Source organism: Triticum aestivum, chromosome 1D (assembly GCF_018294505.1).
Source record: "Triticum aestivum cultivar Chinese Spring chromosome 1D, IWGSC CS RefSeq v2.1, whole genome shotgun sequence".
Lineage (NCBI taxonomy): Eukaryota > Viridiplantae > Streptophyta > Magnoliopsida > Poales > Poaceae > Triticum > Triticum aestivum.
Window position 1 is genome coordinate 476,490,915 of NC_057796.1, and position 25,500 is coordinate 476,516,414.

Genomic DNA, 25,500 nt, shown 5'->3' on the forward strand with positions numbered 1-25,500 from the left:
TTCCACTTACCAAAGGCGCTTCACTCCCCGGCAATGGCGCCAGAAAAGAGTCTTGATGACCCACAAATGTAGGGGATCTATCTTAGTCCTTTTGATAAGTAAGAGTGTCAAACCCAACGAGGAGCAGAAGGAAATGACAAGCGGTTTTCAGTAAGGTATTCTCTGCAAGCACTGAAATTATCGGTAACAGATAGTTTTGTGATAAAGGTAATTTGTAACGGGTAACAAGTAATGAATGTAAATAAGGTGCAGCAAGATGGACCAATCCTTTTTGTAGCAAAGGACAAGCCTGGACAAACTCTTATAAGAAGGAAAACGCTCCCGATGACACATGGGAATTATCGTCAAGCTAGTTTTCATCACGCTCATATGATTCGCGTTTGTTACTTTGATAATTTGATATGTGGGTGGACCGGTGCTTGGGTGCTGCCCTTCCTTGGACAAGCATCCCACTTATGATTAACCCCTATTGCAGGCATCCGCAACTACAAAAGAAGTATTAAGGTAAACCTAACCATAGCATGAAACATATGGATCCAAATCAGCCCCTTATGAAGCAACGCATAAACTAGGGTTTAAGCTTCTGTCACTTTAGCAACCCATCATCTACTTATTACTTCCCAATGCCTTCCCCTAGGCCCAAATAATGGTGAAGTGTCATGTAGTCGACGTTCAAATAACACCACTAGAGGAAAGACAACATACATCTCATCAAAATATCGAACGAATACCAAATTCACATGACTACTTATAGCAAGACTTCTCCCATGTCCTCAGGAACAAACGTAACTACTCACAAATCATATTCATGTTCATAATCAGAGGGTTATTAATATGCATAAAGGATCTGAACATATGATCTTCCACCAAATAAACCAACTAGCATCAACTATAAGGAGTAATCAACACTACTAGCAACCCACATGTACCAATCTGAGGTTTTGGGACAAAGATTGGATACAAGAGATGAACTAGGGTTTGGGAGGAGATGGTGCTGGTGAAGATGTTGATGGACATTGACCCCCTCCCGCTGAGAGGATCGATGGTGAGGACGATGGTGATGATTTCCCCCTCCTGGAGGGATGTTTCCCCGGCAGAACAGCTCCGCTGGAGCCCTAGATTGGTTCTACCAAGGTTCCACCTCGTGGCGGCGGTGTTTCGTCCTGAAAGCTTCCTTGTGAATTTTTCCAGGGTGAAAGACTTCATATAGCAGAAGATGGGCACCGGAGGCCTGCCAGGGGGCCCACGAGATAGGGGGCGCGCCCAGGGGGTAAGGTGCGCCCGCACCCTCGTGGCCAGGGTGTGGGCCCCCTCTGGTTGATTCTTTCGCTAGTATTTTTTATTAATTCCAAAAAGTGCTCCCGTGAAGTTTCAGGACTTTTGGAGTTGTGCAGAATAGGTCTCTAATTATTTTTCGGCGACGGCAGCCGGACCAGTAAACCCTCGTACTCCCCACCGCGTGGGCAACCATTGCCGAGTCTTTCCCGGCTCCCTGTCGTTCCCTTCCTAGGCCTCGCCGTCGTCCACCGCCATGGTGCTCTCGGCGCGGCCTGGTCAACGTGGTCAACGAACGACATCCATCGGCCGTGGATTGTACGCGCAAAATAATGATTCCTCCACCTGACAGCTGGGACCCACCGGAAGGGCCTCTGTATTTCGCAAAAAAAACGTCCCCCCCGCTGACATGTCGGACCCACCAGCTATATCTTCGCATGCAAGGAAGTGCCTCCTTATTACACACAAAAAAATGAATACCCCCTGCTAGCTGGGACCCACCATAGTGGGAGGATGACTTGTGGGCCAACTAAGTTGACGGGGACGGAGGGCTTTGTCAACTTAGTCAATATGAACGATTCTAGCTCCGGTGACCGTACGATGTCTATCCAACGGCCGTAGTGCTTCTTCAACCTCTGGTCTTCTTGCTCCAGCCGCCCAAAGCAGCGCCGGTCGTGCCGCATGCTCCTGCCTCCCGTGGCCGGTTGTGCTGCCGCGGAGGCCTCATCCCCCTACTATTCCCACCGCTGGCCAGGCCCTGCGGCGACGGCAGCCTCACACCGCAGCCGAACCAGTGAACCCTCGTACTCCTCTCCGCGCGGGCTTCCACTGCCGCGTCTTCCCCGGCTCCGCGTCGTCCCCTTCCTAGGCCTCGCCGTCGTCCACCGTCGTGGTGCTCTCGGCGCGGCTTGGTCAACGTGGTCAAGGAACGACTTCCATCGGACGTGGACTGTACATGGAGAGGCTGACAGCTGGGCCCATGGCCGCAGCTAGGAAGTGCCTCCTTATTACGCGGAAAATAATGATTCCTCCACCTGACAGCTGGGACCCACCGGACGGGCCACTGTATTTCACGGAAAAAACGTTTCCCCCTTACTGCTGGGACCCACCAGCTCCATCTTCGCACGCAAGGAAGTGCGTCCGGGCAAAAAAAACGATTCGCCCCCTGACTGCTGGGACCCACAAGCTACACCTTCGCACGTAAGGAAGTGCATCCGGGAAAAAAAACGATTCACCCCCCTGACTGCTGGGACCCACCGGCTACATCTTCGCACGCAAGGAAGTGCGTCCGGGCAAAAAAATGATTCGCCCCCCTGACTGCTGGGACCCACCAGCTACATCTTCACAGGCAAGGAAGTGCCTGACAGTCGGGACCCACCTGGTCGAAGCGTACGTAGCGTTGTCATTCTGGCCGCGAACGTGTACGTACATACTGGTCGATGTAGAGGCGCGCACGTGTCGTAGTAGAGGCGCGCATGTAGCATGTACACGTACGTACAGCGGCCAGGGTGCAAGAAAGAAAATATGGCCACGTATGTGTACATACGGGCGGGGTCTCGAACGCCTACTCGCGCATACGTACGGCCAGGGCTCGTGTACATGGCTGGGTCAGAACGGAGAAACAGCGTCGTCGTCGTGTTCATGGGGAGGCAACGGAATGCGTCGTGTTCATGGGGAGGCAACGGAATGCGTCGTGTTCATGGGGAGGCAACGGAATGCGTCGTGTTCATGGGGAGGCAACGAAATGTGTCGTGTTCATCGGGAGGCAACGGAACGCGTGGGAGCCAACCAGCTGGGTCGGAACGGAATGTGTGGTCGTGTTCATCGGGAGGGCTTGGACGGAACAGGCGATGGAAACGAGGCCTGGCGTACCGCAAAACGGAGGAACCGGACCTCCTACATTCGGAACGGAGTCCTATTGATCGGGAGGGGTGTGGCGTACCGCAAAATGGAGGAAACGGACCTCCTATGGTCGAAACGGGGGTCCTGTTGATCGGGAGGGGTGTGGCGTACCGCAAAACGGAGGAAACGGACCTCCTACGGTCGAAACGGGGGTCCTGTTGATCGGGAGGGGTGTGGCATACCGCAAAACGGACGAAACGGACCTCCTACGGTCGAAACGGGGGTCCTGTTGATCGGGAGGGGTGTGGCGTACCGCAAAACGGACCTCCTACGGTCGAAACGGGGGTCCTGTTCATCGGGAGGGGTGTGGCGTACCGCAAAACGGGACTCCACGGGATACTGTTCATCTCCACCGTCGACCACCTCCAGCGTCCACGGGCTACTGTTCATCTCCACCGTCGACCACCTCCAGCGTCCACGGGCTACCGTCGACCTCCTCCAGCCTCCACGGGCTCCTGTTCATCCAGCCTCCACCGCGCGCTACTCCACCGGCTACTGTTCAACCACCCCTCCACAGGCACCCCTCCACCGTCTACTGTTCATCCAACCCTCCACACCACGGGGTCCTGTTCAACCACCCCTCCACGGGCACCCCTCCACCGTCTACTGTTCATCCAGCCCTCCACAACACGGGGTCCTGTTCATCTAGAGGCAACGCCACCGCTCACTGCTCATCCAACCCCCCCTCCCCCGCAACGCTCACTGTTCATCCAATCGATCGGCTTCAGTTAGCAGCAGTAGCGAAGGAATCGCTCGATCGGGTTCAGTTAACAGCCATCGATCGACCGCTCGGGTTCAGTAACGCGTAGCCTGCAGTGCAATCGCTCGGGTTCAGTTAGAGCCCAACGCCTTGCTCGGGTTCAGTTAGAGCCAACGCCTCGCACACACGCGCGTACGTGTATGAGGGAAACGCGCATCGCTCGGCCCCCGACCTCCCACCGTAACCGGGAACTCCCCGAAATTTTCCTCCCCATCGCTTCTACCATGGTTTTTTTCCGTCATGGACGGCCCAAAGAATGTCATGCAGCTGCGTCTCCGGCCCGCCCAGGATGAAAAGCCCATTTTCTGTCATGATTTTTTGTCATAGAAGTAGGAGCCCACAACATCTATGATGATACCGGGTTTTGTCACAATTATCATCATAGAAGTGTCATATGTATGACAGAATTTTTTTTCGTTCGGCCCAAAATGTCATGGATGTGTCTTTTTTTTGTAGTGTAGCATCAACTACAAGGAGTAATCAACACTACTAGCAACCCACATGTACCAATCTGAGGTTTTGGGACAAAGATTTGATACAAGAGATGAACTAGGGTTTGAGAGGAGAAGGTGCTGGTGAAGATGTTGATGGAGATTGACCCCCTCCCGCTGAGAGGATCGATGGTGATGACGATGGTGCTAATTTCCCCCTCCTGGAGGGATGTTTCCCCGGCAGAACAGCTCCGCTGGAGCCCTAGATTGGTTCCGCTAAGGTTCCACCTCGTGGCGGCGGTGTTTCGTCCCGAAAGCTTCCTTGTGATTTTTTCCAGGGTGAAAGACTTCATATAGCAGAAGATGGGCACCGGAGGCCTGCCAGGGGGCCCATGAGACAGGGGGTGCGCCCCCACCCTCGTGGCCAGGGTGTGGGCCCCCTCTGGTTGATTCTTTTGCCAATAGTTTTTATTAATTCCAAAAAGTGCTCTCGTGAAGTTTCAGGACTTTTGGAGTTGTGCAGAATAGGTCTCTAATATTTGCTCCTTTTCCAGCCCAGAATTCTAGCTGCCGGCATTCTCCCTCTTCGTGTAAACCTTGTAAAATAAGAGAGAATAGGCATAAGTATTGTGACATAGTGTGTAATAACAGCCCATAATGCAATAAATATCGATATAAAAGCATGATGCAAAATGGACGTATCAGGGTCCTAGTCGTGTCCCTTCCTTCTTTCGGAGGGGAAAAGGGGAAAGGAGAGGGAGAGGGAGAAGGAAAGGGGGGCCACGTCCCCTCCCCTTGTCCAATTCGGACTTCCCATGGGGGGCACCCCCTTGTGGGCTGCTCTCTCTCTCCCCTATGGCCCATGTGGCCCATTACTTTCCCTGGGGGGGGTTCCGGTAACCTCTCGGTACTCTGATAAATATCTGAAACACTCTGAAACCATTTCGGTGTCCGAATACTATCGTCCAACATATCAATCTTTACCTCTCGACCATTTCAAGAATCCTCGTCATGTCCGTGATCTCATCCGGGACTCCGAACAATCTTCGGTCACCAAAACACAGAACTCATAATACAAATCGTCATCGAACGTTAAGCGTGCGGACCCTACGGGTTCGAGAACTATGTAGACATGACCGAGACTCCTCCCCGGTCAATAACCAATAGCGGAACCTGGATGCTCATATTGGCTCCCACATATTCTACGAAGATCTTTATCGGTCGAACCGTTATGACAACATACGTTATTCCCTTTGTCATCGGTATGTTACTTGCCCGAGATTCGATCGTCGGTATCTTCATACCTAGTTCAATCTCGTTAGACAAGTCTCTTTACTCGTTCTGTAATGCATCATCCCACAACTAACTCATTAGTCACATTGCTTGCAAGGCTTATTATGATGTGCATTACTGAGAGGGCCCAGAGATACCTCTTCGATACTCGTAGTGACAAATCGTAATCTCGATCTATGCCAACCCAACAAAACACCTTCGAAGACACGTGTAGAGCATCTTTATAATCACTCAGTTACGTTGTGACGTTTGATAGCACACAAGGTGTTCCTCCGGTATTCGGGAGTTGCATAATCTCATAGTCAAAGGAACATGTATAAGTCATGAAGAAAGCAATAGCAATAAAACTTAACAATCATTATGCTAAGCTAACGGATGGGTCTTGTCCATCACATCATTCTCCTAATGATGTGATCCCGTTCATCAAATGAAAACTCATGTCTATGGTTAGGAAATTTAACCATCTTTGATAACGAGCTAGTCTAGTAGAGGCTTACTAGGGACACTGTTTTGTCTATGTATCCACACATGTATCAAGTTTCTGGTTAATACAATTCTAGCATGAATAATAGATATTTTATCATGATATAAGGAAATATAAATAACAACTTTATTATTGCCTCTAGGGCATATTTCCTTCATAACCCCCTTATACACAAGCAATTAATATAATCAAGCAGGACGTAGGGTTTTACCTCTTAGAGAGGGCCCGAACCTGGGTAAACATCGTGTCCCACGTCCACTGTTCCCCATCGATCCAAGGTCCACAGTTCGGGACCCCCTACCCGAGATCTGCCGATTTTGACACCGACAATATCCATCCTAGATGTACAAAGGTAAAGCAAGGAACCAATGAGAGACCACTATACCTTTTGATCTACCACTTTGCCTTCCACGTTGAGGTCAATTTGCCTAGTAGTTGGTGTAGGAGTCTTACATGGCTTGACATTAATCATTTAAAAATAATTGAGAATATTCTTTGTGTACTTGGTTTGAGAGATGAAACTTCCGCTCTCCATCATTGACATCTCAAACTTCCTAGTCATACTCTCAGAGATTTCTTTGCACAAAGTGTTGTTACGGGAACCGAAGATAATTTCATCCACATAGATTTGCATATAATCAAATCACTTGCGGTTCTCTTAGTACGAAGAGTGGTGTTGATTTACCGTATCTCCAATCCTTCCAGTACTAGAGACTCCCTAAGGTGATAATACCAAGCACGTGGGGCTTGCTTGAGCCCATATAATGCCTTATGAAGTTCATAGACATGGTCCTTGTGATGGGGACCAATGAAGCCCAATGGTTGTGCAATGTATACCAATTCATTAATGGAATCATTAAGAGATGCACACTTAACATGCATTGGATATAACTTTAAATTGTTGAAAGATGCCTAGGGACCCTCGAGACATATAAGGTTGACAAACAGGATAAGGCTAGATGCACCATTTCTAGGACCTTATCATTACTCGAGCGAAGAGGTATTTTCAGGGGTGAAAAAATGAACTGAATTCTTTTGTATTTCTTTTTTGGATTTGAAACTACTCGTGGAAGCCTCATAAAAGTTGACAAAATGTTTGAAACAAAATTTGAACCTCAAAACACTGAAACCATCTGTTTCTAGCCCTTTTCTAAGGGAAATCTGTTTCTAGTCAAGACAGGAAAATATAGAAAAACCGAACCATAATGGGCCAAAGCCCATCTATTCTCCTCCATTTCCTTATTTAGGTCACTCTCCACCTTTTCCCTTTTTTTGAGGCATCCATTTTCCTTTTCTTCATGTACTCTCCACCACCGAGTGGGACAAACCCCATCTTTCCTTTTCATCATTCTTTATTTCTTTTATTTTCACTGAATGTGACATAGCCTAACAAACTAAACAAGGCTAGTCTGAAACCTCCTCTTCTCTTTTTTTTAGCAAAACTCGCCTATTGCGAGACCTATCGCCGCCTCGCCACACGCGTTGGGGTGCCCTTGCCTTAGTGGGTCGGCCCATTAAAAGGTTTTGGAAGGTACTTTAAATCGATTTGGACCAGATTTAGAACGTCGCATGCATATTTTGTAAACTTAGAAGAGGATAACAAATCACAGAAATGAAATTATTTGGGAATGTTAACTGCAATAAATCATTTTATCCACTAATAGTGGCCAAATTAGTTTTTTACGTGTTCCTCTTATCATTTTTTAAATACACACCAAAATTATCCAATACAGGTTATATGTTTTTCTTATATGAGTATAACATTTTTTATGCACGTTGAACATTTCTCAATATGACGAGCATTTTCTCAAAGCATATTTGAACATTTTTTCAAATAAATGTTACACATTTTCAAATACGCATTGAACATTTTTTTGATTGGTATGAAACAATTTTTAAAACTACATGGACGTTTTCAACATTGTACAAACAGTTTTATGAAATGTCATAGTCTTGAAACGTGTGAAGATTTTTTTTTAAATGTCACAATTTTTTTGAATGGTACAATTTTTTTTAAAAGTAATCTAGCATTATTATATGTTGTATAAACAGTTTTTAAAACGTCACAAACATTTCTTTAAATGTGTGAATTATTTTTCTGAATGGTACAATTTTTTTTCAAAATTACACAATCTTTTTTCTACATTGTGTAATATTTTGTTGAAAATGTCACGACATTTGTTTTGGAACACGTGAACATTTTGAATTGTCACAAACATTTTTTGAATGATATCTACATTTTTTAAAAATTGTGCACACATTATTTTTACACCAAATGAACTTTTTAAAATGTGCGACGAATACTTTTAAAAATGTAAGTAAAGTAATTTGAAATATGTATATTTTTTTCAAGAGTACAAACAAAATTATTATTTTTTGAAAAACTAGAAAGAACAAAATGAACGAATGAACTAACTAACTTTGGCAGTAACTAACAGGACGGGCCACTACAGCGTCGTGCATAGGCGAGATGGATGCTCCTCGTGCTGCGTGCGAGACATGCCCTCCCTTAAAAACATCCTAGTCTTACAAAATTACACGTAACTAGAGATGAAACCCACACATTGCTGCGGGGATCGCTTGCAATATATTTCAATGAGATTTGATTATGTGGAATATAAATATTTAGATTACTAACACACGAGCTAAAATTAAAAATACACACAGATTATTATATTTGATTATGTATAGTTGTAAATATTTATTGAATATAATAAGTAGAATAATATAATGATTTCCCCCCATGACTGGTTTCATGTTGAGGTGGGCCTTATCCTATCCATAATGTATGGTGATGTGGCATGCTTGCATGTTGAGAAAAATAAGTTAGTGGGATGACTCTCTTACGTATATAGGATTACTCTTACTATCTTTTTATTTCATGAAAATGCTTAGAATATTGCCATCTACCTCTTTATTTAATTTGGATGCATGTTGTTGGTAAGATTTAATCTATTTATTTAACAAACAAGTATAATTAATTATTAATCTCTCGTGGGAGTATATTTGATTTCCTATATCTTGAGCATTTTAACTCCAAGTAATCGATTCCACTTATATTAGTCTTAGTTTTAGTGTATGATATGAATTTCATATCATGATCATGTTGATACCTTGGTCATAGCTAGTTTTGAATGTCTTATTCGCTAAAAAAATAGTTGTAAATGTCTTAGTGCAAACTGTGAGAACCCACACGAAGTTAGTGCTTTCGTTGTTTGAAGTAGGAAAATCAATAAATTGTTAAAATAGACATGATGCCATAAAACATAGGCTCACCCATAGGCTGTTAGGAATGCCTACACCATGCTGATATTTCAAAATAATTTTAGCGGAATTTGATCTAGACCAAATTTAGTCAATTATAAATAATTTGATATATTTCTATTTTATTAAATTCTATTTAGAATCTTGAATCTATACAAAAATATATTATGTGCTCATTAATAAGGCGATCATTCTTTTTTATGGTGGTCATTTCTTCATTTAAGATTGTTTATAGGGCGGTCCTTGAATACTATCATTCCCACCCTCGATTGTTAACTTGCAAGCTTATTGAGTAGTTTTAACTTCTAGAATTCAGATCATTTCCTCCATGGTAATATGAGCATCTTTCATGTTGGTGGTTTTCATGTTTTAAGATAATTATTCACCGAAGTAAGCAACGTTAGAAGTTCTTGCTTAACCTAATGATGAGATACAAGACCTACAACCATAGTGTCGCGAATGATGATACACAGTGTGAGATACCATACCCGAAAGGTGTGGACATACGAAGCCGACCAAAGAGATTGCCAATGGAACCCTTGGCCCACACTGACTGGTGCCAATGTAGTTACTTGGAGGCGTTAAGGAGCGATGTGTCGTTTTTGGGACCTTGCCATCATCAAATAGATATCCCTGATACAGGCAGGGTATCAGATCACATTGTATCGTACCGAAGGCTGGAAGAAGGACTTGACGAGGAGGAAGATAGAGCTCGCCAATAATGTTTGGTAGAGGGAAGTGGCCCGAGAGAGTAAAACCATGATTGTGACGGGGCTAGCATGATTTACGACGTCTTCGATTGTTATCGTCGCCTCTCAATCAAGCTGGCATGTCATTTTTGTCAGATTTACCCTTCGATAAATCGCACGCAAAACTCGCCAAGATTAGTATATAGCAGAGAGAGAGAGAGAACAAATCGAGATTTTTTTTTGCGGGAGAAGGAACTTTCATTAATCAAGAGAGATGCTTACATTCACACTTGACTATGCTAGCTATCTCATTAGGGAAGTTTCGAAGCCAACAAGCTGTTCGCTGTTGCACCCGTCCCATACAAGCAAGGGTGTGGCTAGCAGCATTAGCATGCCGACTAATTTTAGCTAGACTAATGTTCCTCTCATGAGTCAGAATCATTCTGTCTCACTAACTCGGTAAGCATACCGCGATCTATCAACATCCCTCGACTGAATCATATTAGCAGCAGTTCGACACAGCCAGTTTCCACCACCAGTGGCAAGTTCGATGAGTGAAGAGCCAGCCGGAGTCCTTCATCCATCGCAGCCATCTCAGCTTCCAAAGCGTTAGCACAATTAACGAGCACACGTGTCGCAGTAGAAATAACCGCACCTTCGTGGTCGCGAAGAATCATCCCCGCACTAGTCTAGATAAATCCGTATCTAGGCAAACAGAGAAGATTATCTAGATAAATCGCGTCTAATCATCCCCGAATTGGTGGAAGAAGTTTCAACTGACGACCGGGGTCGCTGGTCCGCGAATAACAAACAATCTGAAACAGAAGAGAAGCGGTAGCCCCCGTTCCCCCGGATCAGCAGGGGCATCGGCGACCGATGCGATGCGAGTCGCGGCGCCGGTTGACCATTTCGCTCCCTCCCTCTCTCGGTCCCCGGCTGCATGGCATGCGACGCGACGCGATGCGAGGTCTCCTCCCCTCCCACCCCCGTTCTCTGCGCTGGAGCTGTGGACTTCCCCCGGCCCTCTCTCCAGAAAAGAAACCGTCGACGCTCCTCCCTCTGGGTCTGGCTCTGACTGCTCAGGTCAATGGTCGCCAACACTGCCTAGAATGATGGACTCAGATCGACCCGCCACGCGTCCCCCTCCGCCACCTTCTTATACCCGCGCCCCACCTCCATCCACCCATCCGCCCACGGTCTCCCCCTCCTCCTCCATCGATCGCCATCCGTTTCTTGATTCCTTGTTGCTGTCAATGGATCAGTCGTCCTCCTCGTCCTTCGTCGCCGCCGGCCTCAAGCGCAAGAACGCCGGCCTCGGCTGCGCCAGGGAGCTGCCCTCGGAGGCGGTGGGGCTGGGCTACGGGGCGAACGACGGCGGAGACGGGGAGCGCCGGGTCGTGGTCGGCGAGATGGACTTCTTCGAGACGGAGATGAGGAAGGAGAAGCGGGACAGGAAGGATGCCACGCACGCCGCCGCCGCCGGCGACGACCTCGGCATCGGCAACAAAGGGGCCGACCTCACCATCGACGTACGTGATCCGCCGGCCGATGCGGCGATTCATTAATCCTGTGAATCGAAATGTATTTTCTTAAATTTGGTTGACCTAACGTGTGTTCTTTTGGATCCATGTGCGATGGATCGCGTTCTTGTTGATGGATATGCAGATGGGGCTGCACGTCGGGGGCCGGAGGAGGAACAGCGGCAGCGAGGAGTCCACCGTCGACGACGGCGTCTCCTCCAACGACGACGACCACAGGGAGGCCAAGGCCGAGGTAATTTTCCCGGTGCGCTTGCCGTATACCTAAGTTGCACATTTTTCAATTCAACTAAGATCCTTTTTTTCTTGAACAGGAAACCAACTAAGATCCTACAAACCATGAAATTCAAATTCTGAAGATCGTCTATAACAGATGAAAACGAGCCAAAAACCCTATATTTTTCTCGTAAAATATATGCGCTAGATCGCTAAGTTATTTTTAACAAGAAGAAAATGTGTTAGCCTAGCCACACAGAAAAATAGTCAGGTTGACTAACCCTAAGCCGTTTGAGATCTTTTTTCAATGTCTAAATGGACTTGTTTCTTAAAAAAAATCAACTTATACACATAAAAAAAAGGTCTAGAGCCCCTTTAAATATAGAGGAAGCAGAAAAGGAAAAGAAAAGGAACGTTGACTTATTTGACTTTTATTTTTAGACGACTTATTTGACTAGTCTTCTGTGGCAATGACTTACCAGCTAGCGGCCGCAAAATCGGAGCTGACGCGGGTGAACGAGGAGAACAAACGGCTCAAGACGATGCTCGCCAACGCCAACACCAAGTGCAGCTCCCTCCACATGCAGATCGCGCTCATGCAGCAGCAGCAGCAACAGCAGAGGAGCAGCCATGGCCACGCCCACGCCCACCAGTTCGAACCGGAGAAGAGGGAGCAGCAGCTCCTCCTCGACGCGGGGAGCCACAACCCCCTCGTGCCGAGGCAGTTCATGAGCCTCGGCTCCTCCTCGTCGCCCGACGAGCCCCGCCCCGCGCGCGGCACCGATGCGTCGCCGAGCACCAACCCCCTCCTCGCCGTCGGCCCCGACGGGGCCATGGACTGCGCCGGATGCCATGGCATCGTCGGCGCGGGCAAGGCGGAGCTCATGCCGCTGCCGTCGTTCGAGCACCACGGTCACCACGAGAGGGGCGGCAGCCCGGAGGCCATGCAGGGCTGGCTGCCTAGCAAGGTGCCCAAGTTCCTCCCCGCCGCCAAGGGCCCCGAGCCTCCCCCGCCTGAGGCCGCTGCCGCCGCCGCCACCATGCGCAAGGCCCGCGTCTCCGTGCGCGCCCGCTCCGAAGCCGCCATGGTACGTGCGCTCCTCGTCCTCGTCACCATCCAAAAAACATGGCATGGCATGGCATGGCATGGCATGGGTAATGGGTTTAATTAACTGTTTCTGCCGACGGTGTTGCAGATCAGCGACGGGTGCCAGTGGCGCAAGTACGGGCAGAAGATGGCCAAGGGCAACCCGTGCCCGCGCGCCTACTACCGGTGCACCATGGCCGCCGGCTGCCCGGTGCGGAAGCAGGTGCAGCGCTGCGCCGAGGACCGGACCGTGCTCATCACCACGTACGAGGGCAACCACAACCACCCGCTGCCGCCGGCGGCCATGGCGATGGCGTCCACCACGGCGGCCGCGGCGTCCATGCTGCTGTCGGGCTCCATGCCCAGCGCCGACGGGCTCATGGCGGGCGGGTCCAACTTCCTGGCGCGCGCCGTGCTGCCGTGCTCCTCCAGCGTGGCCACCATCTCGGCGTCGGCGCCGTTCCCGACCGTCACGCTCGACCTCACGCAGACGGCGCCGGGGCAGGGCGCGTCGCCGCCGCGCGCGCCGGAGCCCGCGCAGCTCCAGGCGGCGCTGGCCGAGGCGGCGCGGCCGGTCTCTCTGCCGCAGCTGTTCGGGCAGAAGCTGTACGACCAGTCCAAGCTCTCCGCCGTGCAGGCCGTGGCCGGCACCAACGGGGACGGCGGCGCGCAGCTGGCCGACACGGTGAACGCGGCCACGGCCGTGATCGCGTCCGACCCCAACTTCACCGCCGTGCTCGCGGCCGCGCTCACCTCCTACATCGGCAGCAGCAGCGGCAGCGGCAGCGGCAGTGCCGGAGGTGGAGCCACGGCCGCCGGCGGGAGCAGCGGCACGGTGCAGCCGCTGGTGAGCAGCGGCGGCGACAGCTGCAGTAGAGACGACACGACCGGCTAGCTTGATCAAGAAGATGTTGGTCGTTTGCTCGCTTCCAATTTTGCTTCTTTTTGCTTGCTTCAGTCAAATTTTGATCAGGGTTTAGTCTTGGCATTCTCTTTTGGTTAGTTTTGCACACCGCCGATCTCCCCTCCGGCCGCCGCCCGGCCGGAATTGGAGGAGATGAGAATTTTTTTGCTTGGGCATCTGCTCCTTTTATTAGTTCATTTGTGTAGGTGTAGCAGCAGCTTTGGAGTAACAAATTTTTGTGGTAGATTGATGAGAATACATGAGGTGGCTTTAGTTCAGACCTTCAAATCGAGACGCTATTCAATCAAGATAAACTGTTTTCACTGATGATTATCTCGAAGATGAAATTAACCTCAGCACTTTGCTCCTGTGATCCCAGACTTGGCCTGAATTTTGCAAAGCGTCTATTTTCATTTCGACGCAGCTTTCAGCGAACAGATGAACAATTCATGGAGCCAGACAACCCGATAAGGCGAAGTGTGAAGCAACTTCAGCAGACAAAAAGAGGATTGAATTTGCATTGCACCACTGCAGGCTATCTACAGGGACAGAGCTGAATACGATTTCGACGGAGAAGCAACGATTTCATGGTCCACCAGATGTTTACATCAAAATTTGGTAAGAGTTCCTGACTAATAACTGATCTAATTCAACCTGCATTCAACACCTAAATACCTCACTCAAACGAGGGTGAGAAGAAAAGAAAAGAAGAAGAAACACGACTATTTTCCTACTCTCATGACGTGACAAGCGACGATGTCATGCTTGTATTTATAGCGCTTGAATCTCCCCACCGTAGCCGTAACGTTTCAAAAGCCGTTCATCTTGCCGCCAGTTTTCCTTCACCTTCACATCTATCTGCTCGGGACATAGTATGCGGTCGTTAGAAACTGCTGTACAACGATTCATCATTCCATAGAGGGTGATCATGGCTACAGAGGAAGGAAGAAGTTATGACCTCAAGATAAACCTTCTTCTGAAGGAAATCTTCAATGTCAAGCCTTGATGCTGTTGCCAACGTCTTTATAGCTTTCCCATCCTGCGTTTGAGAAATATAGCGCATGATCGTTTTGCTCGTTAAATTTTTTAAGCTAGGAACTGTTTCATTCCCCAAATGTATCTTCTTATTTATAACCCAATTCCTTACTTCTGTTTCATCTATTCAAAAGTTTGTAGAACAACACATACATTTAGCAATTCACGAAATTCCCAAAAGGTAGTTTGTGCAAAATCCTTCAATTTCTTGTTATGCTTAACTCAACTGAATTTGCAATCCTGAAATATTCAAGCCCACACACGAATATTTTAAACTTCTTTACCTTCCCAAGTATAATGCTTCTTTGTGATTCCCTCTCAACAAGTATCTCAACTTGAATAAAATCCTTGGCACTAGGCCTGCTTTTGTAACTTGTAACATTAACCTGTCATAAACAGAAATTACATCAAACAAACAGGCTAGCAAAACGGATAAGCTTATACACTAAATTGAGGAAATCACCAGAAGATATACCTGGCATGCGTATGGAATTTCCTGCCTATATTGAAGAAAAATCTTTTCCCTCACTATTTCCCCCACAAAAAATCTTTCGGGGTGTTCACTAGCTATGTCCTGGAACAAAGAACATGCACAATATATTTAGTGTTTTATAATCTCAGGACTTGCTCCCTGTAGCTAGACATCGAAATGAACACCTGGAATGCAGTAATAGACCATCTAATGAACAAACATGAGACTACCTTTAACAGATATGTGTCGAACTGAAACTACCTTTAACAGATATGCCAAAAAACTGTAAAAACAATACCTCGATTTTAGCATCATAATGACTTCAAGTAGAGAAGTTGTGCGATGGAATAAAGTTTAAAGCTGTGGGATGATTACTCTACAGTAACAGGTCAAAAAAAAAGTAGAGAAGTCATGAAAACCCATATCCTCTATTTCGAAGAATATTTCTGCACAACTGATTTATAATACTCCCTCCCTCCCAAAATAAGTGTCTCAACCCTAGTACAACTTTGCACTAGAGTTAGTACAAAGTTGAGACACTTATTTTGGGACGGAGGGAGTAGTAGCTAGTCAAATGTGCTGTTTTAAATTATCATGCCTCCGAGTTCACAGAGTCAGCTTATATAAAGCTGTCTCGGGAATCAGAACTGTGTTACAATGATGGTAAGATTCTCAATACTAGGATCATCTTATAAGATAATGTGGTATTGGTTTGCAACTGATTGAAGCAATTGAACTCATAGAACAGTTAACCATAGCTTAACACATTATTCAGTGTGCATAATAAAATATGAAGAAAAAATGTAAAACTACCACATCGCCTACACGATAGATTGATTAGTACATCTCAGTAAAAGAAAGACTGATCAAAACAACAATTGCAGGATTCAAATTTGGCATGAGCACATTATCTTATAAGATGATCCTAGCAAATCAGGCAGACATTCTTAACCAAAGTGGCAGAACCGCTGATTATTTCGCACTATCAAAAGGTGTTGATTCTTGCAGATTAAGGCCAAGGAAAATAAATAAATAACTCATGCATGTTACTAAGTTGCATTGCACATTTCTACTTGATTTGCTAGATCTACATGAGAAAGAAAATGGCTGTCAATCCATAGTACTAACTGCTTCAGAAATTTTTGCATCTTCCATAATGATACCTTGGGGTAGTAGGCAGGACCCAGTGGAAGCTTTGACAATATCCACTCCTTGATATCAACCACTCCATGACCAAATTTAGCACTTATAGGTATAACATCGTCAACATCAGTGAATTTTTGGTACCACTGTGAAAAGAGTTGTCAAGAAATAAATACCGTCGTATACAGAGGAAATCACAAAAACCATCACTTCTATATAGTTCAGTTTCTTACCTCGAGTTTCTTTGCAATTTCTCCGGGTTTTATCATATCTTTCTTGTTGAGTACCAACACAACAGGGACCTTGGTATCTTTGTTTCCCACGCCCGCTTCCAGCATATCATCTATCTAAAACCAGAGAGCTAATGTCAAGCAAGGCAGACTCAAGACATTCACCTGGTTCTTTATTTTTGTCGACAGTTACCTTTTCGGGCAGTTTGGAAGCATCAGCGACGACAATCACACAGTCCGCGTTACCGATAGCACTCTGGACATTCTTCATCATCATCGAGTCTAGCTTGTGCATTTCCTTCTTAATGACGCCTGGCGTGTCATAAAGTATTATCTGCAAACTAAATGATAACTCGGATCAGCATTCAGAAATCGTCGTGACATCCTCTGTGGAAACATTGGTTTATACCGCATTTGAACTGAACTCTACAGGTGCTTTGGAGACTAGAAGGTTGTACCTGGTATTCTGGTTCCGAGCATATACCGAGGATGCGGTGACGTGTGGTTTGTGGCTTATCCGTTACGATCGAAAGCTTCTGACCCACGATTTGGTTTATGAGGGTGCTCTTGCCGACATTCGGTTTCCCCAACACAGCCACATAACCTGTGGAGACACACAGCACAGACCCACAGCATTACAACATGGCAATTGTTATTTAGAAATTAAGTGTCAGATAAGTTGTTTCCTCTGAATTCTCCCGGAATCTTGCAAAAAATGTTTGGCAGGAGGCACTTTTCCCCCTCTTAATTGTCATTTACTTATGCTGCACAATGACAAATTCCTGAATTCTACTGAACCAAAAATGCTACTGGTCGCATTTGATGCATCATGAACACTAAACAAGGAAATAATATTTTTGGCCAGTGAGTGCTAAGTACTGAGAGAAGAAGAAGGCTCACCGCTGCGGTGGTTGGCGCAGAGCGCCGCTCCCAGCTCCTCCGACTCGTACTCGTCCAGCAGCGCCAGGCTCCGGTCCGGCTTCTCGATGAGCTCCAGCCGCGGCCTCGTCATCTCCTCCCCCTCCCCCTCCTCCACCTCCTCATCTTCAACCACCGCATAGCTCGCACCCCCACTCGTCGACACAGCCCCAGCCCTCCTGCTCTCGCGCCTCCCAGCGCGGACGCCGCTCCTTCCTGGCGCGCACGGCGGCGCAATATACCGGCGGGGGAGGAGCGCCGGCGGCGCGGCTAGCCGGAGCGCGAGGCCTAGCTCCATTGCGCAGAGCAGAGGAAGCGAAGGGGGGAGAAGTGGCAAATGGGATAAGAGTGGAAGAGAAGACGACCCAAAAGGATTTAATTTTCATTTAATTTCTCTTTACGGCCCAGGGCCCAATAATCGGCGGCCCATAACCACACCCAAACAGGCCCATCGGGCCGTCGCGGCTTAACCGTCTCGGTCCTCCCGACAAAACGGCCGAGGCGGCCGAGCAGAACCCAACCCACCCGGCATAAACCCTAGCTAGGCTCCATCCCCTCCCCCCTCCTCCTCCTCCTCCACAAGCTCGTCGGCGGCGGCGGCGGCGTGCGGCGGCGATGGGCAAGGCGAAGGGGAAGCAGAGGCAGGACAAGTACTACCACCTCGCCAAGGAGCAGGGGTACCGGAGCCGAGCGGCCTTCAAGCTATTACAGCTCGACGCGCGGTTCCGGTTCCTGCCGACGGCGCGGGCCGTGCTCGACCTCTGCGCGGCGCCCGGCGGGTGGGTGCAGGTGGCCGTCAACCACGCGCCCGTGGGCGCCTTCGTCGTCGGGGTCGACCTCGTGCCCATCCGCCCCATCCGCGGCGCCCACTCCCTCACCGAGGACATCACCACCTCCAAGTGCCGCTCCGCCGTGCGCAAGCTCATGGACTCCAAGGGCGTCGCCTCCTTCGACGTCGTCCTCCACGACGGCTCGCCCAACGTCGGCGGCGCCTGGGCGCAGGAGGCCACCACCCAGTCCGCCCTCGTCATCGACGCCGTCCGCCTCGCCACCATGTTCCTCGCCCCCAAGGGCGCCTTCATCACCAAGGTATCAACACAGTCTGCCACCGAATGCTGACCCGCTGAATCCGTTGTGAAAAAAATAGCCATCGACTGCAAATGATTCGTGATGCTGTTCCCCTGTGTCAAGTGCACATATCAAAATCAGCTGTATTTTTTCTTCTTGTCAACAGGTCTTCAGGTCCCAGGATTACAACGCTATCATGTTCTGTCTTAAACAGGTGTGTATTGGACGCAGGTTTTCTTCAAGTGCTTGTGTTGTTACTTATATGTATTTCGTAGCAGTAGTGTGTTGACGCATGAAACAAACCCATTTGCATTTCAGCTGTTTGAGAAGGTTGAGGTGACCAAACCTAATGCGAGTCGTGGCACATCCGCTGAAATTTACATTATCTGTCTGAAATATAAAGCACCAGCAAAGATTGCTCCAGAACTTCTTGATATAAAGCACCTGTTCAACGTCGAACCTGAGAAGAAGATGGTATGTCGAAACATTTGTCAGAGTTACCCTAAATGTGTTAGCATCCCTTTAATGTTACATTTTTGTGGTTTTTGCAGCCTAGGGATGTACTTGGCACTAATAAAAAGGACAAAAGACAGCGTGAAGGGTAAGTATGCCTTCTTATGTCGGCACACGAGTTAGCATGTTCATTTTTCTTGCAGTACTGCTTTTCTACCACTCAACGAATGCATCGGGAATGAGGGTCATGCTACAATAGTTTATTTGTATTTCAGTGCCTCATATACTATAAATAAGCATGGCTGGTGTAATGATATAAGATTTAGAGAACATCATCCTTTGCTAGCTCTGTAATTTTACCACATATATTGGTAAAAACCCATGAATTTATCACATCGTCTTCAATATGGAACTTTTCATACAGTGACTGGCTATATTGGTGCATTTGCTAGTGTAAACAAGACAACAGCACAGTGAACTTATGTTCAGATCTGGCATGTCTTCTCCCTTTTTCACACTAAGGGTAACAACACATTATGCAGTGGTGCACCACATGTGTGAAAACATTTCTCTGCATATCTTGGTAGCATTCAGCCGCAGTGTGATTTCTTTAAAATAATTGATGCTTGTTTTTTTGCCAGTTCTGTTTTTAGAGTCAAGTACGCAGCTAGCCATTTGAAATTTGACCCTGATAACTTTCCTCTTTTATGCTATTTTATCAAGTGGTTAATGGTAAAGAACTGAAATTATCTGAACATCTGGTCCTTTGTACTGTACTTTCAAACTTTTAATTATATAATCCACTCTGGTGGGAGATCCACATTTCTAATTTCTATTGTATGTGATTCATGCAGGTACGATGATGGAGTCACAGTATTGAGGAAAGTTGGTCAGGCATCAGATTTTATATGGTCTGATGCTCAGACACCACTGGAATTTCTTGGTTCTGTTACAGAAATTTCATTTGATGATGAAGCATCTGTGCCTATCAAGAATCATGAGTTTACTACAGATGAGGTAATGGAGTAATGCCTTTGCTCTGCATTCCTGCTGCCTAACTTGTATTCAATCTTAGTTATAATGCTGACTGATTTTATGTTTCGTTGTGTGCCAGATAAAAAATCTTTGTGACGATTTACGTGTGCTGGATAAAAACAGCTTCAAGCATATCTTGAAGTAAGTATCTTTTCCTATTCTATTTTCTCATCAAGTTTATTTCTAGATTATGATTATCCAAGCATGTCTATTACTATCAGTGTGTCTTGTGGAGAGGTGCCTTTCAATCTCATGAAACTGATATATATGTTATGTTAGGTGGCGCATACGCATAAGGAAAGCATTGTCGTCATCTTCCCAAGTGACACCTAAGGCTGATGGTACTGTGGTGGAGACCAAGGTCAACGATGATGACCAACTTCTACAGGAAATGGAAGACCTGACGAGTTTCATTGATAGGAAAAAAAGAAGAGATAAGAAGCGTCAATCAAGACGTCGTGCAAAGGTATTTACATTATGATATATGAAAAGCCTCGTTTGCTGCACGTGGCATTGATTTGAATTGTGTGCTGATATATCAGTCTCTTCATTCCAGGATAAAGCACGCAAGGCAACAGGAATGCAAATTGATGCTACAGAAGAGGGATATGGTGATCCTGACTTGTTCTCTATTAAGGCTATCAAGGTATCCTGCTGTTTTTGAATTCTTATCTGTCTTACTTTGCCTTGTACACCACAGAAAGTTCATCATTCTTTCTCTAAGAAGAGTTTTTCTTCTAAGTCATCTAGCCCTTATTATCATTCGGCGAGCACATGTGGAAAAGTTATTTTGGTTCTGTTGTAATTTCTCTCAAGTTACTGTCCCAGCTTGATGTCTTATTTTAGCTTTTACGTCTTCACGTTGTCCGTGCTTGCGAACTCAGTGATATATACTTCTCTATAGGGTGGAAAAGATCTTCAGGCTGTTGAGTCAGCAGAGTATAATGCGGAAGATGGCTCTGGAGACAGTGAGAATGAAGAGACTCAAATTCATGAAGACTCTGATGAGGAAATGGATTCTGATGAAGAACAGCAGAGGTAATTTTTCAGACACCCACACCAAAAATATTACTTGTAGCTCAGTCGGATGATTTAGACGTATTCCAGTGCTAGATACATCCGTTTGAGCGACAAGTAATATGAATCAGAGGGAGTAATATTATAGTTTGGTCATATAAATTAATCACTTGCAAAATTTACTGTAAAAATTCCAGAGACATATAACACAATGTCTTTTTAATCAGGTATGATGCTCAACTCGAGGAGATGCTTGATGAAGCTTACGAACGTTTTGTGACAAAGAAAGGTGGAGAAGTAAAACAAGAACGCAAACGTGCCAAGAGAATCAATACTGATGCTGATACAGATCTGTTAGAGGTAATAACTGTCATTAATCCACATGAATTTTGTCCTCGTGTTTGAAACCCATTTTTTTATACAATAGCCAATGGACTCAACTTAATGATAATATTTGCTATTATGTTACAACTTGATATAGGGGGGTGAAGATGATGGTAGCGATGTTGACATGGACCAAGGTTCTGAGGAAGAGGAAGATCAAGAGGCCAACCCCCTTTTATTGTCTTTTGATTCAGCGAAGCCAACAAAAGAGCAGACTACAAAGCAGTGGTTCGGTCAGGATCTGTTTGCGGAATTAGGAGCTGACCTAGCTGAGAAGAGTGACAGTGAGGATGAAAGAGAGAAGCCGCATAAGAATTTGAAAAATAAGGTGGATTCAGGAAAGAAGGAAACCCTGGCTAAAGCACAGCTGGACTCGGGAAAGAAGGAGAAACCGACTAAAGCTCAGCGCCTGCAGCAAGATGATATTGAGATGGTGGCAGCAGAGCCAGTCCGAGCTGCAGATGACTCATCCTCATCCTCGGACGAGTCAGACGATCTAGACCAGGACATGGATGATGACACCAAGGCCGAGGTGCTGGCCTACGCGCACAAGATGCTGAGGAAGAAGCAGAGGGAGCAGATCCTGGATGACGCCTACAACAAGTACATGTTTGACGATGTGGGCCTGCCCAAGTGGTTCGCCGAGGACGAGAAGAGACACACCGTGCCCATGAAGCCGATAACGAAGGAGGAGGTGGCGGCCATGAAGGCCCAGTTCAGGGAGATCGACGCGCGGCCGTCGAAGAAGGTGGCGGAGGCCAAGGCGCGCAAGAAGCGCGTGGCGGCCAAGAAGCTGGAGAAGGCGCGGCAGAAGGCGGACATCGTGGCGGACCAGAGCGACATCAATGAGCAGTCCAAGGCCAAGATGATCGACAAGATCTACCGCAAGGCGGTGTCGACGCAGCGGCCCAAGAAGGAGTACGTGGTGGCCAAGAAGGGCGTGCAGGTCCGGACCGGCAAGGGCAAGGTGCTAGTGGACCCCCGGATGAAGAAGGACAAGCGGAGTGCCGGGTCGGGCAAGAAGGGCGGGAAGGGCAAAGGCGGCGGCGGCAAGGGGAAGAAGGGCGCCGGCGGCAAAGGCGGCGGGCAGAAGAAAGGCGGGAAGGCTGGCGGCGGTGGGAGGAAGGCCGGCGGCGGCGGCAAAGGGGGGGCACGTTGAGTAGTTTGGCGAGAGGCTTATGGATGAGCAGCTGCGTGTGTCGACTGCTGAAAGTTTTCGCCTGTTGGATGGCTCGCTCTCTGCTGCCGAAATTTTTGCCTGTCCGGGTAGCTAAGCTGTTTTTGTTACACTATAATACGTTGATGCTATGAGAGCTGTTGTTTCAGTCTGTCAGAAAAGTTTTGTAGGTTACGCTTGTATTGGACGATATTGTGGACAATAATTTGTGATTGTGGTTAAAGCCTGACAGTATCATAATCATGACGAACTTACCTTAAACTTGCTAGGCTTTGTGGCCTACTAGAAAACAGAGACCAAAAATGAAGCTAGGACACATGGAGCTACTACATATTTGTAGCAGCAATATCATGAAGAAAACAGTAGCATGAATGCATTGGTCTCAGTTAACTCGGAATGAAAGAGGTGGTGGCGTGTGCCGTGCGCACGTACGTACCCTGTGAAGAGGAGAAAGCCTTTGGGGTTGGGGGTCGCCGTTTCCTTTTCGGGTGAAAAGAAAGAAGAAAAAAGATGGAAGCTTTGAATCCACGGCATAGCGACCCTGCCTGGATTCCGATTCCCGTCTCCCTCGCAACTTGTTTTGCGAAGCGAATCCGGATCCCACAGCTTGGAATCCAGCAATCCGATGATGATGCAGTGACGGCCACAGGGCAGAATCCAGTCCGATGCAAGCATTTTGGCAACGATGCCGACTAATGATGGCTCACGCACAGCCTAAAAGCACTCCCACTTTGCTCTGCTTAGCCTGGCTTATATACTCCTTTTCTTTCGTGAAGATGTTTGGAGTACTAGCCAATGGTCTACTGTAGTTATCAAGCCTCAACATCAGATGAAGGGATTGATTTTTTCGCCAAAGAATCAGAAGCATACGTGCAGATAGAAAGCAAAGCTTTTCCTGTGCAAGATAACTTATTCTGCACAACATGAGATGCCCCCTCTCTTATCTATCTCCCTTACTTGAAGGAGACACCACTCTGTGGTCAAACTAAGAGCATCTCCAGCCGTTCGGCCTTCAAGGGCGCCGAAAAAGAGCCGTCTGTGGGCAAGCCGTCGCTAGATTGGCCCCTAAGGGCGACCTAGCTCCCAGTCGTCGGCCCACAGGTCGCCCCGGGTTCGGCGACGTCCGTACAAAATATATGAAAACTCGACGATTTTTGCACAAACTCGGCGAAACTTCATTGAAGTTTGTAAAAAAAAACACAGAACACATGCAAACTACGCCTTAACAACGCCTAAACTACGCCTAGCCGCCACTGCCGCCGCCGTCGTGTAGATGCCGAGGAGCCTATAGAAGCGGGTGTAGTCACCGCCGCCGCAGCCGCCGTCGTCGTCGTCGCGCGGCTGGCTTGGGCCGGCGCCGTCCCTGCTGCAGCCCTGGCCCGGGTCGCCGAGGCGCGGTGGTGCGCTGGACGGCCAGGCCTTGCCCTCCTCGTCGCCGTCCAGGACGATGACGTCGCCTTCCTCGCGACCGCGGCGACGGGCCTGGAGATCCGCGTACGCCCGACGCTGGCGGCGAACCTACTCCCGGACGTAGTCCTCCTTCGCCCACTTGAGGGCGGACTCGTCGTCGGAGGCCGCCATCTCAACGTGCTCCGGCTTCACCCCAACGACGAGGACGACCCCGGCTCCATCCGCCGCGGCGTCCACGAGCTACCACGGCGGTGAGAGAAGGACGACCGCTGCGGGTACTTGAGGCGCGGCACGTTGCCGTTCTCGATGTGGTCGAGGACGGCCTCGAGGGTGCGGCCGGGAACGCCCCACCACCCGTGCCGCCCGTCGGCGTTGTGGCGGCCCCGCAGGATGATGCCGTTGGTGGAGGCGATACGCTCCTCGCGGCGGCGCTCGAAGTATATCGTCCAGAGGGCGTGGCTGTCGGCGGCGTAGCGCGGCTCGTTCCGCTTTTCCTCCGCCAGGGAGGAGCGAATGCGAGCGATCTCGGCCCGCCGCGCCGCCCCTTCGGGCACCGGGGGCACCGGGACGCCGCCGACGCTCAGCCTCCATGTCCTCGGCACCCGCATGTCCGGGGGCGCCAGGTACTCCGCCTCGTACAGTAGCCGCGCCTCCGCCTCTTGGAGGTGGCGGCGGCCGAAGCCGTTCACCGTCGCGCCGTCTCCTGGGTACCTCTCGGCCATCTTTCTTGTCAGCGGGAAGAGGGGAGAGTGCTGCTTTCTGCGCCGGAGAGGGGGAGAAATGAGAGCTGTGGCGTCCACCGGCGGGCGGGGAGGTCGCCTTTTATAGCCGTAGCTGGGCGGCGTCGGGCTGCATGCCGGGCGACGCGTTCACTGCCGCGCCCGTGAGGCATCAATGGAGGCTGACCAGCGCGGCAACCTTCGCATTGATTCCCGCGGGAACCGAGGCGTTGAGGGCGACGAAGCGGCGTGTCGCTGACTCGGCGGGCCCATCCGCTTTCGCGCCAAAACGTCTCGCCCCGGCGCCCCCGAGCGCCCCCAGCGCGCGGGGTTCGGCCTGGGTCCGCCGGCGCCAATTTCGGCCCAAGCCGACGAAAAAGGGCTCCTGGGGACGCGACTGGACCAATTTTTGGGCGCCGGCGCGGGAAAAACACCTGGGGAGGGCCTGTTGGGGGCGCGGCTGGAGACGCTCTAAGGATCTGGCAGTATGATTTTGGGAAGCCCGGTACTAACTTATGATATGTCAACAAGTTTATGACAATCTTAGCGATCTGTGTAACTAGAGGAGTCCAAGATCAAACTGCAGGCAAAGGGGG

The 25,500-nt window shown here is 48.6% G+C and overlaps 3 protein-coding genes across 3 annotated transcripts; 2 read left to right on the forward strand and 1 right to left on the reverse strand.

Moving 5' to 3' along the window:
• Positions 1-11,110: 11,110 nt before the first annotated feature.
• On the forward strand, positions 11,111-14,101 carry LOC123176926 (probable WRKY transcription factor 31). Its single transcript, XM_044590932.1, has 4 exons — positions 11,111-11,627; positions 11,764-11,871; positions 12,335-12,940; positions 13,049-14,101. The coding sequence occupies exons 1-4, from the start codon at positions 11,208-11,210 to the stop codon at positions 13,832-13,834; spliced, it is 1,920 nt and encodes a 639-aa protein (XP_044446867.1). The 5' UTR covers positions 11,111-11,207; the 3' UTR covers positions 13,835-14,101.
• Positions 14,102-14,339: 238 nt separating this feature from the next.
• On the reverse strand, positions 14,340-17,977 carry LOC123183172 (GTPase ERA-like, chloroplastic). The gene is made up of 9 exons (XM_044595919.1): positions 17,624-17,977; positions 17,182-17,327; positions 16,917-17,057; positions 16,727-16,840; positions 16,514-16,639; positions 15,354-15,452; positions 15,163-15,264; positions 14,802-14,882; positions 14,340-14,701 (listed from the first exon to the last, which is right to left on the reverse strand). The coding sequence occupies exons 1-9, from the start codon at positions 17,937-17,939 to the stop codon at positions 14,615-14,617; spliced, it is 1,212 nt and encodes a 403-aa protein (XP_044451854.1). The 5' UTR covers positions 17,940-17,977; the 3' UTR covers positions 14,340-14,614.
• Positions 17,978-18,156: 179 nt separating this feature from the next.
• Positions 18,157-22,998, forward strand: LOC123183173 (pre-rRNA 2'-O-ribose RNA methyltransferase). Its single transcript, XM_044595921.1, has 11 exons — positions 18,157-18,730; positions 18,876-18,923; positions 19,028-19,183; positions 19,261-19,310; positions 20,017-20,179; positions 20,277-20,338; positions 20,477-20,663; positions 20,754-20,843; positions 21,102-21,235; positions 21,442-21,574; positions 21,696-22,998. The coding sequence occupies exons 1-11, from the start codon at positions 18,257-18,259 to the stop codon at positions 22,755-22,757; spliced, it is 2,559 nt and encodes an 852-aa protein (XP_044451856.1). The 5' UTR covers positions 18,157-18,256; the 3' UTR covers positions 22,758-22,998.
• Positions 22,999-25,500: the final 2,502 nt, after the last annotated feature.

Excerpts from the sequence above, each read along its gene's own strand:
- LOC123176926 (XM_044590932.1), top strand. The coding sequence starts at position 11,208 with ATGATGGACTCAGATCGACCCGCCACGCGTCCCCCTCCGCCACCTTCT. Across the intron at positions 11,872-12,334 it reads ACAGGGAGGCCAAGGCCGAG|CTAGCGGCCGCAAAATCGGA; the intron begins GTAATTTTCCCG and ends ATGACTTACCAG. Across the intron at positions 12,941-13,048 it reads CCCGCTCCGAAGCCGCCATG|ATCAGCGACGGGTGCCAGTG; the intron begins GTACGTGCGCTC and ends ACGGTGTTGCAG.
- LOC123183173 (XM_044595921.1), top strand. The coding sequence starts at position 18,257 with ATGGGCAAGGCGAAGGGGAAGCAGAGGCAGGACAAGTACTACCACCTC. Across the intron at positions 18,731-18,875 it reads AGGGCGCCTTCATCACCAAG|GTCTTCAGGTCCCAGGATTA; the intron begins GTATCAACACAG and ends TCTTGTCAACAG. Across the intron at positions 19,311-20,016 it reads GACAAAAGACAGCGTGAAGG|GTACGATGATGGAGTCACAG; the intron begins GTAAGTATGCCT and ends TGATTCATGCAG.
- LOC123183172 (XM_044595919.1), bottom strand. The coding sequence starts at position 17,939 with ATGGAGCTAGGCCTCGCGCTCCGGCTAGCCGCGCCGCCGGCGCTCCTC. Across the intron at positions 17,328-17,623 it reads CTGCGCCAACCACCGCAGCG|GTTATGTGGCTGTGTTGGGG; the intron begins GTGAGCCTTCTT and ends GTGTCTCCACAG. Across the intron at positions 16,841-16,916 it reads CTTCCAAACTGCCCGAAAAG|ATAGATGATATGCTGGAAGC; the intron begins GTAACTGTCGAC and ends CTCTGGTTTTAG.